Source organism: Schistocerca nitens, chromosome 4, assembly GCF_023898315.1.
Source record: "Schistocerca nitens isolate TAMUIC-IGC-003100 chromosome 4, iqSchNite1.1, whole genome shotgun sequence".
In the NCBI taxonomy this organism is placed as follows: domain Eukaryota; kingdom Metazoa; phylum Arthropoda; class Insecta; order Orthoptera; family Acrididae; genus Schistocerca; species Schistocerca nitens.
Window position 1 is genome coordinate 577,321,997 of NC_064617.1, and position 14,126 is coordinate 577,336,122.

At 42.1% G+C, this 14,126-nt stretch overlaps 1 protein-coding gene across 1 annotated transcript in view; it reads right to left on the reverse strand.

Annotated features, from left to right (window-relative positions):
* The window catches only part of LOC126251483 (uncharacterized), a 42,049-nt gene that overhangs the window by 23,269 nt on the left and 4,654 nt on the right, over positions 1–14,126 (reverse strand). The window contains exon 2 of the mRNA XM_049951931.1: positions 8,550–8,820. Coding sequence (XP_049807888.1) covers positions 8,550–8,702 — 153 coding nt within the window. The 5' untranslated portion in view covers positions 8,703–8,820. The remainder of the gene's footprint in view (positions 1–8,549; positions 8,821–14,126) is intronic.

The window sequence follows — 14,126 nt, forward strand, 5'->3', positions numbered from 1 at the left end:
AAGCCGAATGAAAATGCAGAGAAATGTTTCGCAACAGGCTTCGTTCTGGTTCAAAAAAATTATCTTCGTGGTTAGGAACTTAATAGAAACTGGATCGTTAACAGAGATTTGGCCAAGATTCTCGACCGAAATTGGCCATACATTATAAATTAAGAGTGTTGGATTAAATCGGGGAAGATTCAGCAATAAGTACCCATCAGGTTTCAGGAATTACTGCAACCAATCGCCGTTTTTTCTTCAATTTTTATTTATTCATGACCGGTTTCAAATCGCCTGGCGATTCATCATCAGATGATACAAGTTATTTTGGAGTGTGGTGGGGGTCGGGCATCCCACAATACTGCAAACTAAATTGTATCATCTGATGATGAATCGCCAGGCAATTCGAAACCGGTCATGAATAAATAAAAATTGAAGAAAAAACGGCGATTGGTTGCAGTAATTCCTGAAACCTTTAACAAGACAGTCGCAGTATTCCAAATCCAGAATGGATAAAACTTTAAAGTACCCATCAGTTTGCTCATGAAATGCCTAAACCATGAATAAGTGTGACGGGTATTGGTTGAAAAGTAATTAGATTTCTTTTATAAATAAAGCGTGTAAGTAATGGGGCCAATTCATTTAGAACCCGGAATTCAATTATTCCGATGGATTGTATTGCGTTGTTTAAACCCTAAAGATCTCTACGTGCAATGAGATACATCTAAGTAGGTAGTTGAGAAACATTTAGATTACTTTTTTTTATATCTACAGTAATTCTAATACTGTATCATCCGGGACCACCAATAGCAGAGCGTCCATTTAAAATTTATTCTTTATCTTTTGTTATTAAAAGGGCAGCCGAATGAAAATCAAACAGATGGGAAAAAACATAACTTCTGCAGCATCTCGACTACACTGCAGAACTATCGCTGGGAAACCCTTACACATCCTCCACACAGTCCCGAACTCTCCCCATACGACTTCCATAGTTTTGTTGCCACGAAGAAAAACATTCGTGGATGTCGATTTTTTTCGAACGAAGAGTGCGCGCCTGGGTACAGTCACTGTTTCGTAGGCAGCCGTAAACATTTTTCCATGAAGGTACTGACCGTCTTGTCTCACAGTGGGATAAATCTGTTAGCAGGTATGGCGATCACTGTTAAAATAATAAACAGTTTGCTTACTTTTTATCCATCTAGGCCTATGTTAAACTTCATTTATTCAATCTTCTGATAACGAATAGCAAACTTCTCAATAATAATGTCACGACACAGTGACATTGTTGTCAACAATACAGTGGAAATAGTTATTTTTGGTAGATTCTTCTTACTTAGGGCAGTTACAGAGTTTTCCTATGTCCTTTAACACATCCACACATCAAGGGTTTGGTTCGAGAGGGCGGTGAGAGATTCTTGTTTCTTGACCCCCCACCCCCCCTTCCCCCGTCCTAACACAAATACGCCGGCCGGAGTGGCCGGGCGATTCTAGGCTCTTCAGTCTGGAACCGCGCGACCGCTACGGTCGCAGGTTCGAATCCTGCCTCGGGCATGGACGTGTGTGATGTCCTTAGGTTAGTTAGGTTTAAGCAGTTCTAAGTTCTAGGGGACTTATGACCTCAGCTGTTAAGTCCCATAGTGCTCAGAGCCATTTGAACCATTTTAACACAAATACAATTTGACGAAATAAACCTCGGGTGAACAGTCTGGTACGAGTGTGCATAGGAAGAATCACAACAAATACAATTTGCTCTCAGCATCAGTTTTAACGTACCACAGATGCCTAGGATTTTAATAATAATAATAACCAATGAAGATCCTGCAAGAATTAGGGCTAGATGAGAAGACCCACAGTCTTATCCAACAGACTTTAAGCAACACCAGGTCACGAGTAAAGTTCAGACGAACACTATCAAATATTTTTGATATCAGATCATGAGTAAGACAGGGAGATGGTCTGTCCCCTGTGCTCTTCAACTGTGCGCTGGAAAAGGTAATAAGAGAGTGGCGGAAGGATTTAGCTCGAGAGGGGATTCTAAATGGTATCTCTCTGGGACAGAAGTGCAATGGGCTCAATGTTGATTGCCTGGCATTTCCCGATGACCTAGCACTTCTATCAGATTCAACAGAAACTTCAGTGAAACAACTCAAAGTTCTCAGACAGCAAGCTGCAAAGGTTGGGCTTCATGTACTGTTTAAAAAAAGCAGTATGTGACTAACATAGGTAAATCTCCTAGTACACTGTATCTAGACCAGGGAGATATCAAGAAAACCAACAGGTTTAAGTACTTGGGAGAATCGCTGGAACCTAATCTATCTGCAGGAACAGCACTATCAACTCGAGTCAACAAGCTAGAGCTGGCGTACCAGCTGACCAAGAACACTTAGAATAAAAAATGTCTCTCCTGTAACCCTAAACTGAAGCACTGCCAGCCGGCCGCGGTGGCCGTGCGGTTCTAGGCGCTTCAGTCCGGAACTGCGTGACTGCTACGGTCGCAGGTTCGAATCCTGCCACGGTCATGGTTGTTTGCGATGTCCTTAGGTTAGTTAGGTTTAGGTAGTTCTAAGTTCTAGGGGACTGATGACCTCAGATGTTAAGACCCATAGTGCTCAGAGCCATTTGAAGCACTACCAGACAATCATCCGTCCTGAAGCCTTAAATGCTTCAGAATCTTTAATACTCAATGGGAAGGGACTTACTGAAAATCTCTACATCCAGAAGAGAAAGATAATGAGGAAGATACTGGGGCCAATAAAGGAAGGCGACAGTTATAAGAGGTGACCCAACCGAGAGCTCTACGAATACTGTGAAAGAATCACACATGTAGCTAGGAAAAGACGTCTAGCATTTTATGGACACCTTTACAGGATGCATCGTGACAGACTGACCATCCAGCTTCTCTGTTACTGGCAAAAGAGGAAGACCAAGTCACAGTGATTGATGGAAGTCGAGAAAGATCTTCAGGAATTGGAAATAACAGAAGGAAACTTGAAGGACCGGACAATAGTCAGGAAGACGCTTAGACAAAAGTGGTTCTAGGACAGACTACCGAGAAAGAAGACTGGTGCCCTCTGTACACTGGAGAGGAAGGAACAAAACAGCCAGAGAATGTGTAACTACTGGTTAAACCTCAAAGCCCACTCCAAACGTAATAGTTGAATGTCGTGGTCCTTAGTTGGCCTATACGAAATAAGAATAAGAAGAAGAAGAATAACCACTGAGTATACAGGGAGATTCAGCTACCCTACGATTGCGTTTAATGCAACCCGCAAAACCCTTAAATGTGATGCGTAAGATTTTCATATTCTCTCGTTCGTTACGTGCAAACTGCACTGCCGGATAAAAAATTAGTACACCTGAAAAGATGTCGTCCAACTTGGTCCGATGACGGCATTTGCCACCTGGGGAATAGTAGTTGTACTGATAATGGTTTCAACGTCATCCGCCAACAAATAGTGTAGTGGCATAGTTACCCGAGCGCCATCTGTGTCTACCCGTTAATAGGGAATGCTAACAGCCAGAAGATTTAGTGTGGCGCAAACTTGTAAAACAAGGAGGCAATCATGCCATGAAGACGAAGAAAGCAGATCCTGCCTGTATGCAAGTGAAGGTCATTTTCAGGTATGATGTAGACCTGGTGAGTGCTCTCACATAGAGTGCATTCGTCCAATACACACTGGCCCCGTCCCAGGCCTTCACCTTTTGTGCTCCTGGTGGGGTCGTCAATCAGCGCTCGGTACGTACAGAATGTTGTTAGACTCGTTCTTCTGCCCTTCTTCCAACAGGCAGGTGATGTTTTGTTCCCACAGGATAATTCTTGCCCACACACTGCGTGTGCTACTCAGCGTTCTCTGCAAGACGTGCCAACATGATCTCCAATCGAGCATGGGTGGGACAAGAAGTGACTTGAGCGACGCGTCATCCAAACGACTCTTACAGAATTACGTGACCAGGCCGAGCAGGCATGGCTCAACGTATCCTAGGACAATAATCGCCACCTGTACGATCGGCTGGATGCCAGAGTCAGCGTCTGCGTTGCCATCTATGGAGGCTACAACGCAACTAATATGGATGTTTCACCATGGGTCGATAACTAGTACCTCAGAGCCGCTTGTGCTATTGATCTGCATGTATTCATTTCATGTACTCCATATGCACCGTTGCAACAATAAATCTTGAGTGAACTGAAACCTCTAAAAGGATGTACTATTTTTTTCCTATGTGATCAAAAGTATCCGGACACCCCAAAATCATACGTTTTTCATATTAGGTGCATTGTGCTGCCACCTACTGCCAGGTACGCAGTAGTCATTAGACATCGTGAGAGAGCAGAATGGGGTGCTCCACGGAACTCACGGACTTCGAACGTGGTCAGGTGATTGGGTGTCACTTGCGTCATACGTCTGTACGAGAGATTTTCGCACTCCTAAATATCCCTAGGTCCACTGTTTCCGATGTGACAGTGATGTGGAAACGTGAAGGGACACGTACAGCACAAAAGGGTACAGGCTGACCTCGTCTGTTGACTGACAGAGACCGCCGACACATGAAGAGGGTCGTAATGTGTAATGAGCAGACGTCTATCCAGACCATCACACAACTGCGTCAGTATCCACTGCAAGTACTATGACAGGCGGGAGGTGAGAAAACTTGGACTTCATGGTCGAGCGGCTGCTCATAAGCCACACATCACGCCGGTAAATGTCAAACGACGCCTCGCTTGGTGTAAGGAGCGTAAACAACGGACGATTGAACAGTATAAAAACGTTGTGTGGAGTGACGAATCACGGTACACAATGTGGCGATCCGATGGCAGGGTGTGGGTATGGTGAATGCCCAGTGAACGTCATCTGCCAGCGTGTGTAGTGCCAGCAGTAAAATTTGGAGGCAGTGGTGTTATGGTGTGGTCGTGTTTTTCATGGAGAGAGCTTGCACCCCTTGTTGTCTTGCGTGGCATTATCACAGTACAGGCCTACATTAATGATTTAGGCACCTTCTTGCTTCCCACTGTTGAAGAGCAATTCGGGGATGGTGATTGCATCTTTCAACACGATCGAGCACTGTTCATAATGCACGGAATGTGGCGAAGTGGTTACACGACAGTAACATCCGTGTAATCGACTGGCCTGCACAGATCCCTGACCTGAATCCTATAGAACAACTTTGGGATGTTTGGAAAGCCGACTTCGTGCCAGGCCTCACCGACCGAAATCGATACCTCTCGTCCGAGCAGCACTCCGTGAAGAATGGGCTGCAATTCCGCAAGAAACCGCCCAGCACCTGATTTAACGTATGCCTGCAAGAGTGGAAGCTGTCATCAGTTCTAAGGGTGGACCAACTCCATATTGAATTCCAGCATAAAAGCACCACAAAGTCACTTTCAGCCAGTTGTCCGGATACTTTTGATCTCATAGTGTATAAATGAACGAGACCTTTTTTGTGAGAAATATAATAAAGTTAAATTTTTTACTGGGATTCGTTTTCGGTAGAGACCGTAGTTTTCGAATTATTCAAGAAAAACATACAAAAGTGACCTTAAAAAATGCGTTTTTCATGAATAACTGAAAACCCGTGGGCTCCATCCAAAATGTATCCCAGTACAAAATTTAACTGCATTAATTTTTTGTTTAAGACTAATAGTTTGCTAGTAGCGAGCGGGAGAATGTGAAAATCTTGGACGTGGTGTTGTGGGCTGCATAAAACACAACCGTAGGGAAGCCGAATTACCCTTTATACAATGTTTCACTATAATCATAATAATATTTTTTACATTAGTGCTTAGTACCTCGTTTTAGCTTAACTTGCAAGAATTTGCAATTCTGAAAAATACATAATTTTAGATGAAACTGTCAAAATTTGGAAAGTTCATATGTTACCCAGATGACTTAAGAACTGTAATAGCAACAAACTCAAACACACTAGGTAACGTCATAATTGACACGATATAAAATCGTAAGATGCTGTCACTATTATTTGTATTTCACTCCGGTGTTGAACAGAGGTCTGCTGACTATGGCTAGGCAAGTGTCTGCTGACTATGGCTAGGCAAGTGTGTAAATTGGGGAAATACTGTTTCTTTCTGATCAGCAAGTTAGTGTTTCCATTATGGTTTTTATTTTCTTTCCTAGAGGGCATGTTTCCTTCTTCCATCACGCTCTACTCAGCTTCTTGTTCTGCCTGTGGACGCACGAACTATGACGGGTTTGTTGTTGATAGCAGGTACAGTCATGGACAAACAGTTGAAGAGAAAAATCAGTGCAGTAGGTTGAAAACGTAACACTCATAAATTTCAATCATGTGAATGTATCACTAGCTTCTCCTAAGGAAATTTAGAAAATTATACATTCATTCAAAAATAAAAGCTCATCTGGTTTTCATGGTGTGTGTAAAGATTTGTTCCTCTGTAATAAGCTCTATCTTATCTTAAATATGTAACGCGTCACTGGCTCACTGCAGATTCCCAGAGACACTGAAATGTGTTGTTATTACACCCCTCTTTAAGAAAGGTGATAAGACAGATATCAATAGTGAATTTTTGAAAAGATGATGTATTCTGGAACAGCATCTCTCCTTAGTAACAATAATATGCTCGGCAAATCACAGTTTGAGTTTCAGAAGAGTTTCTCTACTGAGAATGCTTTTCACGTGTTCACCCACCAAATTTGACAACCATTAAGTAATGAAACAGCGCCACTTGGTATTTTCTGCAACCTACTTAAGTCATTTGACTGTGAGAATCACAGTTTTCTCCTAGACTGATTGAAGTTGTATGGGATTGATAGAATAGCCAACAAATGGATGATGTCATATCCAACCAAAAGAATTCGGAACTTTGCACTTAGCAGTTCCACCAATATAGTCCGGGTACATAATTCCGACTAGGGAGAAATCACTTATGCAGTTTCCCAAGGCTCTCCCTTAAGTCCACTATTGTTCTTCACACATGTAAATGACCTTCCGTCTAAAATACATCAAACAGAGTTAATTATATTTGCAGGTGACACTTGTATTGTAATCAGTCCAAGCATACATGCAGAAAGAGAAAAAATGGTAAACATTAGGGGTACTACACAAATGATACGTTTAACACATAGTGAGGAAATAATAAATAGTGTGGGAACTTCCCACTGACGAGAATTTAAAGTGAAAAAAGCACATTTTGGAACTCCTAGAACAACATAGTTCAGCCACATCGGCGCTTCAGGAAATCTTGGGGAGAGACAAATTAGTAAACTAACGTATTTCGCATGTTTTCATTCAGGAATATCATATGGAATACTGTCCTGAGGTAACTCATTTTTCAGGAAGGAAGTCTTCATAGTGGTCGAGCGGTTCTAGGCGCTTCAGTCCGGAACCGCGCTGCTGCTACGGTCGCAGGTTCGAATCCTGCCTCAGGCATGGATGTGTGTGATGTTCTTAGGTTAGTAGGGTTTAAGTACTTCTAAGTCTATGGGACTGATGACCTCAGATGTTAAGTCCCATAGTGCTTAGAGCCTTTTGAACCATTTTGAAGTCTTCATAGCTCAAAAACGTGCTCTAAGAATAACGTGTGGTGCTCATGCGTGATCATCTTGTAGACGTCTTTTTAAGGAGTTGGGCACTCTGACTACTGCTTCACAATGCATTTCTTCCCTCATAAAGTTTACTGTGTGTAATTCACTACACTTCAATAGGAACACGGATGTACATAATTGCAGTACCACAAGGGAAAATCACATTCGTTACACCACACTAAGATTGTCTTCAACACAAAAATGGGTGCATAATGCTGCAACAAAACTTCTTGATCACTTACTCAGTGATATGAAATGTGTGACAGAGAGAAAAGTAAAAATTTAAAACAAACTGGAGAAGTTCCTCCTTGACAGCTCCTTCTGTTCCGAAGAAGAATTTGTATTATTGTGATGTGGAAAAGGTGGTGGGTATGAATTACTAACTCGTATCTGTATATTAAAAAAACCTTTAGAGATTCTCAGTATGTAAACATACTTACAGATTGTGTGGGTGAAATCTTATGGGACTTAACTGTTAAGGTCATCAGTCCCTAAGCTTCCACACTACTTAACCTAAATTATCCCAAGGACAAACACACACACACACACCCATGCCCGAGTGAGGACTCGAACCTCCGGCGGGACCAGCCACACAGCCCATGACTGCAGCGCCCCAGACCGCTCGGCTAATCCCGCGCGGCATACTTACAGATTAATGAGCGATGCGAATGTAACGTGATTCGTTCCATATCATTGCAATTTACCGTGCAAAATGATCCACGGAACACGAAATTAACTACTCAGCTTGTGAACGGGCGCCACAGCCTGGCCAGAATGTCTTCTGCAGCTGGTCAGACTGGAGGCACATCCATACCGGTTAGCCCTCCGGCGAGCAACTGGGAATTGTTCCCTGCTAAACACATCTTGCAATTTTCTAGCATTCCTTGCCGTTTTCAGGATATTTGGTTTCCTCACTTCTTCATCTTCTGAATGTTAACTGAGAAAGTTTGAAATCGATATCCGCCCTTCAGCAAAAATGGTTGCAAGAGAGGCCATTGGAGGGTATCTGGGGCATACCTTTTCGAGGTTGAGGTCTGCGGCAGGGGAGACGAGCTCTCGCATCCACACGGAGGCCGGCTCGGGGCTGGCCAGCAGCCAGGCGCCTGGAGCGGCCGTCGACAGGCAGAGGGCCAGCAGCAGCAGCAGCGGCGCCGGCAGGCTGCTCCACATGCTGCTCCACCTACCAGCACGGGCGACGCCGCAAGGCACGGGAACGCGAGCTGCCCGCTCTCCCCAACTGGCTGCGCGCTGGTGGAGATCCCGCCGTCTTCTTGCACCGAGGAACGTGCTACTCACATCAAGAAACACTGCTCTTAATACCGTTGTTACTAACAAATGTGCATGAAATCATTCAGCTACCTAAAAGCTGATGTAATAGTAATTTAAGCTGTGACGCTGAATCCCGGTGGTTTCTTTGTACGCTGTACTTACACAAGACACAAGGGTGAGTCAAATGAAAACCTCAATTTTTTTAATTATTTATTGTGCAGAAGTGGTACAAAGCTGTATCACTTTTCAACATAATCTCCCCAACGCTCAATGCAAGTCCTCCAGCGGTTACAAAGTGCATAAATTCCCTTAGAAAAAAATTCTTTTGGTAGTCTGTGCAACGACTCATGCACCGCGTGGCGTACCTCTTCATCAGAACGGAACTTCTTTCCTCCCATTGCTTCTTTGAGTGTTCCAAACACATGGAAATCCAGAATGAGATTTTCACTCTGCAGCGGAGTGTGCGACGATTTTGGAAAAAATATGTCAATAAGGAAATAGAGTACTACTAGATTGGGGCAAATGAAAACCTTAAATTTGTAATAACAAATCGAAATTTCACGCCGTTATCCTGTAAGCTGATAAGCGTGCTACAAACAGCGTGCAGAAAGTTTTAATCTGCCAGGAAGTTTCATATCGGCGCACACTCCACTGCAGAATGAAAAACTCATTCTGGAAACATCCCCCAGGCTGTGGCTAAGCCACGTCTCTGCAATATCCTTTCTTTCAGGAGTGCTAGTTCTGCAGGTTCGCAGGAGAGCTTCTGTAAAGTTTGGAAGGTAGGAGACGAGGTACTGGCAGAAGTAAAGCTGTGAGGACGGGGCGTGAGTCGAGCTTGGGTAGCTCAGTTGGTAGAGCACTTGCCCGCGAAACGCAAAGGTCCCGAGTTCGAGTCTCGGTTCGACACACAGTTTTAATCTGCCAGGAAGTTTCACATGGAAATCACTTGGGTCAAGGTCTGGTGAGTATGGTGGATGAGGAAGACACTCAAAATGCAGGTCTGTGATTCTTGCAACTGTTGTAGGGCAGTGAGGGGCCTAGCATTATCGTTGCAAAACGACACCTACTGACAGCAATCCAAGTCGCTTTGATTTGATTGCAGGCCGCAGATGAATTTTTAGGAGATCTGTGTAAGATGCACTGGTGACTGTGGTCACTCTAGGCTCCAAAATGACGCCTGTTTCGTCCCATAAGAGAGTCAGCATAACCTTCCCTGCTGATGGTTCTGTTCAAAACTTCTTTGGTTTTGGTGATGACGAATGGCACCATTCCTTGCTCGCTCTCTTCATTTCTGGTTGGTGGAAGTGAACCCACGTTTCATCCCCAGTAACGATTCTTGTTCTCGTTCAAAGCTCTGAAGAAGTTCTTCACAAGCATCAACACGTCGTTCTCTCATTTCAGGAGTCAGCTGCCTTGGCACCCATCTTGGATAAACATTGTGAAACTGGAGCACATCATGCACAATGTGGTGTGCTGACCCATGACTAATCTGTAAATATGCTGCAATGTCATTCAGTGTCACTCGGCGGTTTTCCTTCACTATGGCTTCAACTGCTGCAACGTTCTGTGGAGTCACATCTCGTTGTGCCTGACCTGGACGAGGAGCATCTTCCACTGAAGTCACACCATTTTCGGACTTCCTACTCCATTCGTAGACTTGCTGCTGTGACAAACATGCATCACTGTACTGAATCTTCATTCGTCGATGAATTTCAATAGATTTCACACCTTCACTACGCAAAAACCGAATAACAGAACGCTGTTCTTCCCTGGTGCAACCCGCAAGTTGGGCGGCCATCTTTGTTCTGATACTGCGACGGTATGTGTGCATCTGCACTATGCTGCCACCTACAGGCCATTCTGCACGCTGTTTGTAGCACGCTTATCAACTTACAGGATAACGGCGCGAAATTTCGATTTGTTATTACAAATTTAAGGTTTTCATTTGCCCCAATCTCGTAGTACTCTATTTCCTTATTGACATATATTTTCCAAAATATTCGAAAAAACTATGTACTCAAAAGTTGTCGCACACGTAAGTGGATTGTGTAGATCATGTTACTCTCTTAGAAAAACTCAAGTTTTATGGAGTTGGTTTGGATAATACTTGACAAACAGAACGGGAAATTTTGTGCTGAAAATTAATACAATTCCAGAAAGGTAGACAATTTTAATGAACAGGGTAAAATGACAAAGGAAGTCTCACGTGGTTCAATTTTGTATCCACTTCTGTCCCTTATATACGTAGATGACCTTCCACGTAACATTCAGCAAGCAAAATTGCTACTTTTGCAGATAATACTAACGTTATAATAAATCCCATTTGAGCGAAAACAAGAGAAGAGTTGGTAAATGATACTTTCCAAGAATTATTAAATGGTTCTCGGAAGAAGGATTCCCCCTAAATTTAGAAAAGTCACAGTACTTTCACTTCTGTACAACAAATAGTCACACCAACAACTGACGTAGCACTTGATCAGGAGTCGGTAAATGGAGTAGAATGCTCCAAACGTTTTGGCGTACTTATTGATGAAAATTCGAGCTGGAAAAAGCATATTACTAAGCTTCTCAAACAATTAAGTTCAGCTAATTTTCTTCTTCGTGTAACTGCTAATCTTGGAAACAAACGTATCAACCTGATAACGTATTTTGCGTATTCCCATTCAGTAATGTTTTCCAGCATAATTTTCTGGTGTAACTCATTACTTACAAAGAAAGTATCCATTGCACGTAACTGAGTAGTAAGAATAATATGTGGTGTTTATGTAGATATCACTTCAAGGAACTAGACATTTTAACTCCGCCGTCACAATACATATATTCGCTACTGAAATTCGTCATAAATAATCCATCACAATTTGAGAGGAACGGTGAATTTGACATCTAGAACACTACTGGGAAAAATGACCTTTACTACCCATTGTTAAACTTGTCAGTGGCTCAGAAACGAGTTCAATATTCAGCAATAAAAATTTTTCATCATTTGGGCAATAATATATCCGAAAGGAAGCGAAGCAAGTTTTAAATCTGATTTAAAATCATGTCCCCTGGATCTAATTACGACTTATGTCCGCAGTGTGAAACAAAGAATAATGAATTCCCTTGTCCTCATATTTAAGTATATGTATGAATCAAAGAATAAAATTTGCAAAACGACAATTAGCCAAATGCCTTTATGTTACAAATCATTTTGTTATCAATGTAGAAACAGTAGAAACAAACAAGGGTAAGTTAGATGGTACAACAATATAATAAAAAATTCGAATAAAATTAATCAAACAGAAAATAACCACCAAAAACACCACTGGTATGGCCATATCATAAAAATGAAAAGCAGTAAAACAGCGAAAACCAATTTTCATAGGTAAGGGGAAGCGATCAGATCGGCAAAAGTTGGCTAAAAATAGTGAAGACAAAAGCTGGGAGGAAAGACTTGAAGTACAAGGAATTCCACAAACCGTAAATTTATGACGCTAATAAGAAATGATAAACATTTGTATCACACAGGATATTAATAACAAAAAATGTGATATAAAATATTAGACAATCACTTTAGGGATCACATGGAGCACAGTGATTACAGATGAGAAACATAATAAGGTAATGAAAGCAGAAAATTAAGTGAGGAGCTGGAAATAATACTTGAAGAACTATTATAGTTTCCAGAAGAAAGCCCGCATCTCGTGGTCGTGCGGTAGCGTTCTCGCTTCCCACGCCCGGGTTCCCGGGTTCGATTCCCGGCGGGGTCAGGGATTTTCTCTGCCTCGTGATGGCTGGGTGTTGTGTGATGTCCTTAGGTTAGTTAGGTTTAAGTAGTTCTAAGTTCTAGGGGACTGATGACCTTAGATATTAAGTCCCATAGTGCTCAGAGCCATTTTTTCCAGAAGAAATTAAACTAATTGCAAATGGGAACAATGCAAAAAGATGATCTGGAGAGTCCTTATTACTAAATTTTAAATGGCTTTGCATGAAATGGTGAAATTCTAGTGGCACTCTAGTTGATTTCAGGTCAAAGAACCGAGCAAAAGAAACACACAATTATGAGCAAAATTTGTGTAACTAAGTAAGTTCCAAAATGTTTTGAAAAGAATGTAATTATTAAACTTCTGAAGTAAGCAAGTGGGGACAAGTTCGAAACTTACTATAGATTCAGCTTCTTCATAAGAATAAAAACACCCACACAAGTACTTTGTTGGAAGAGGAAGTTGAGGACCAGTTTGGTTATTTGTGATAAGTTTTGGAGCAGCCAAACTTGACACTCTGCTTCCTTTAACTTGTGTATGAGGAAATTATACCTTCAGTTGAAATGAAGTTTCTGTTTCTTCAATAATGATGTGGTAATTACCATGAACATACTTTGAAAGGAACACCCATACATTCCAATACCGTTCCCTATAAACCGACATGAAAAAGTATATTGTTAAGATGATGAATTATGTATGTTTTTTATGCCAATGTTACAAGAACCACTAGAGATCTTCTGTTAAAGGTGTTGGTTATATCTGTAATTTTTCATAAATGATTTGCGAACAATCTCTGACTAGTTGAACCGTCTGTAACATTCATTAAGAACTTTAACTAAATTTTTACAGCTGTTAAAAAAATATAGGAAAAAGTCCTTTTAGTCTCCAGCAGCTGGCGGAGCCATACTGGAAAAACAAAATGACATCTGTGCAAGACACTATGTACAAACAACATGCTGTAATTATATTCTTGCTACGCTTTTGGTGCAGTACTGTTGAGCGATGGATAAAGAGAGTTATAGCGTCAGGAATGACAGAAACTGAGCATCATGACGGCCACACACGGAACATCCTGTCACAGCTACTGTTCCAAACGTGACAAATCGTGTGAATGCCATTATTTGTGCGGACCAACCCGTCACAACTGGACAATTGTCCTTAAAATTATCGGTGAACGTTGGCATCCTGTACTATGATTGGAACTCTTTGTGGAAAAGGGTGTTCAAGATGGACACTTCGAATGCTCAAAACGGACCACACGATTCAAACAAAAACCGTCCCATCTGATATGTTGAAGCTGTATGAGATCAATGAAAAGACCTATCTGTCGAAGATCGTTACAGGTGATGGAGCCTGAGTGCTTCACTTTGAGCTTCGAAAGTGTTCCTAGGTACATTACGTCTTCCCACCTCTCGCCATATGAATGCACCGAGGAACACTGTCAACATGATTGTTTTGGTGGTCCAGTTGCTATGGTATAGGGAAGCATACTGTTATATGGGCGTACTTACCTCCAAATGTTTGAAAATGGTACACTCAATAGTCAACGTTATTGCGACAGTGTACACCTTTTCCAAGTGCG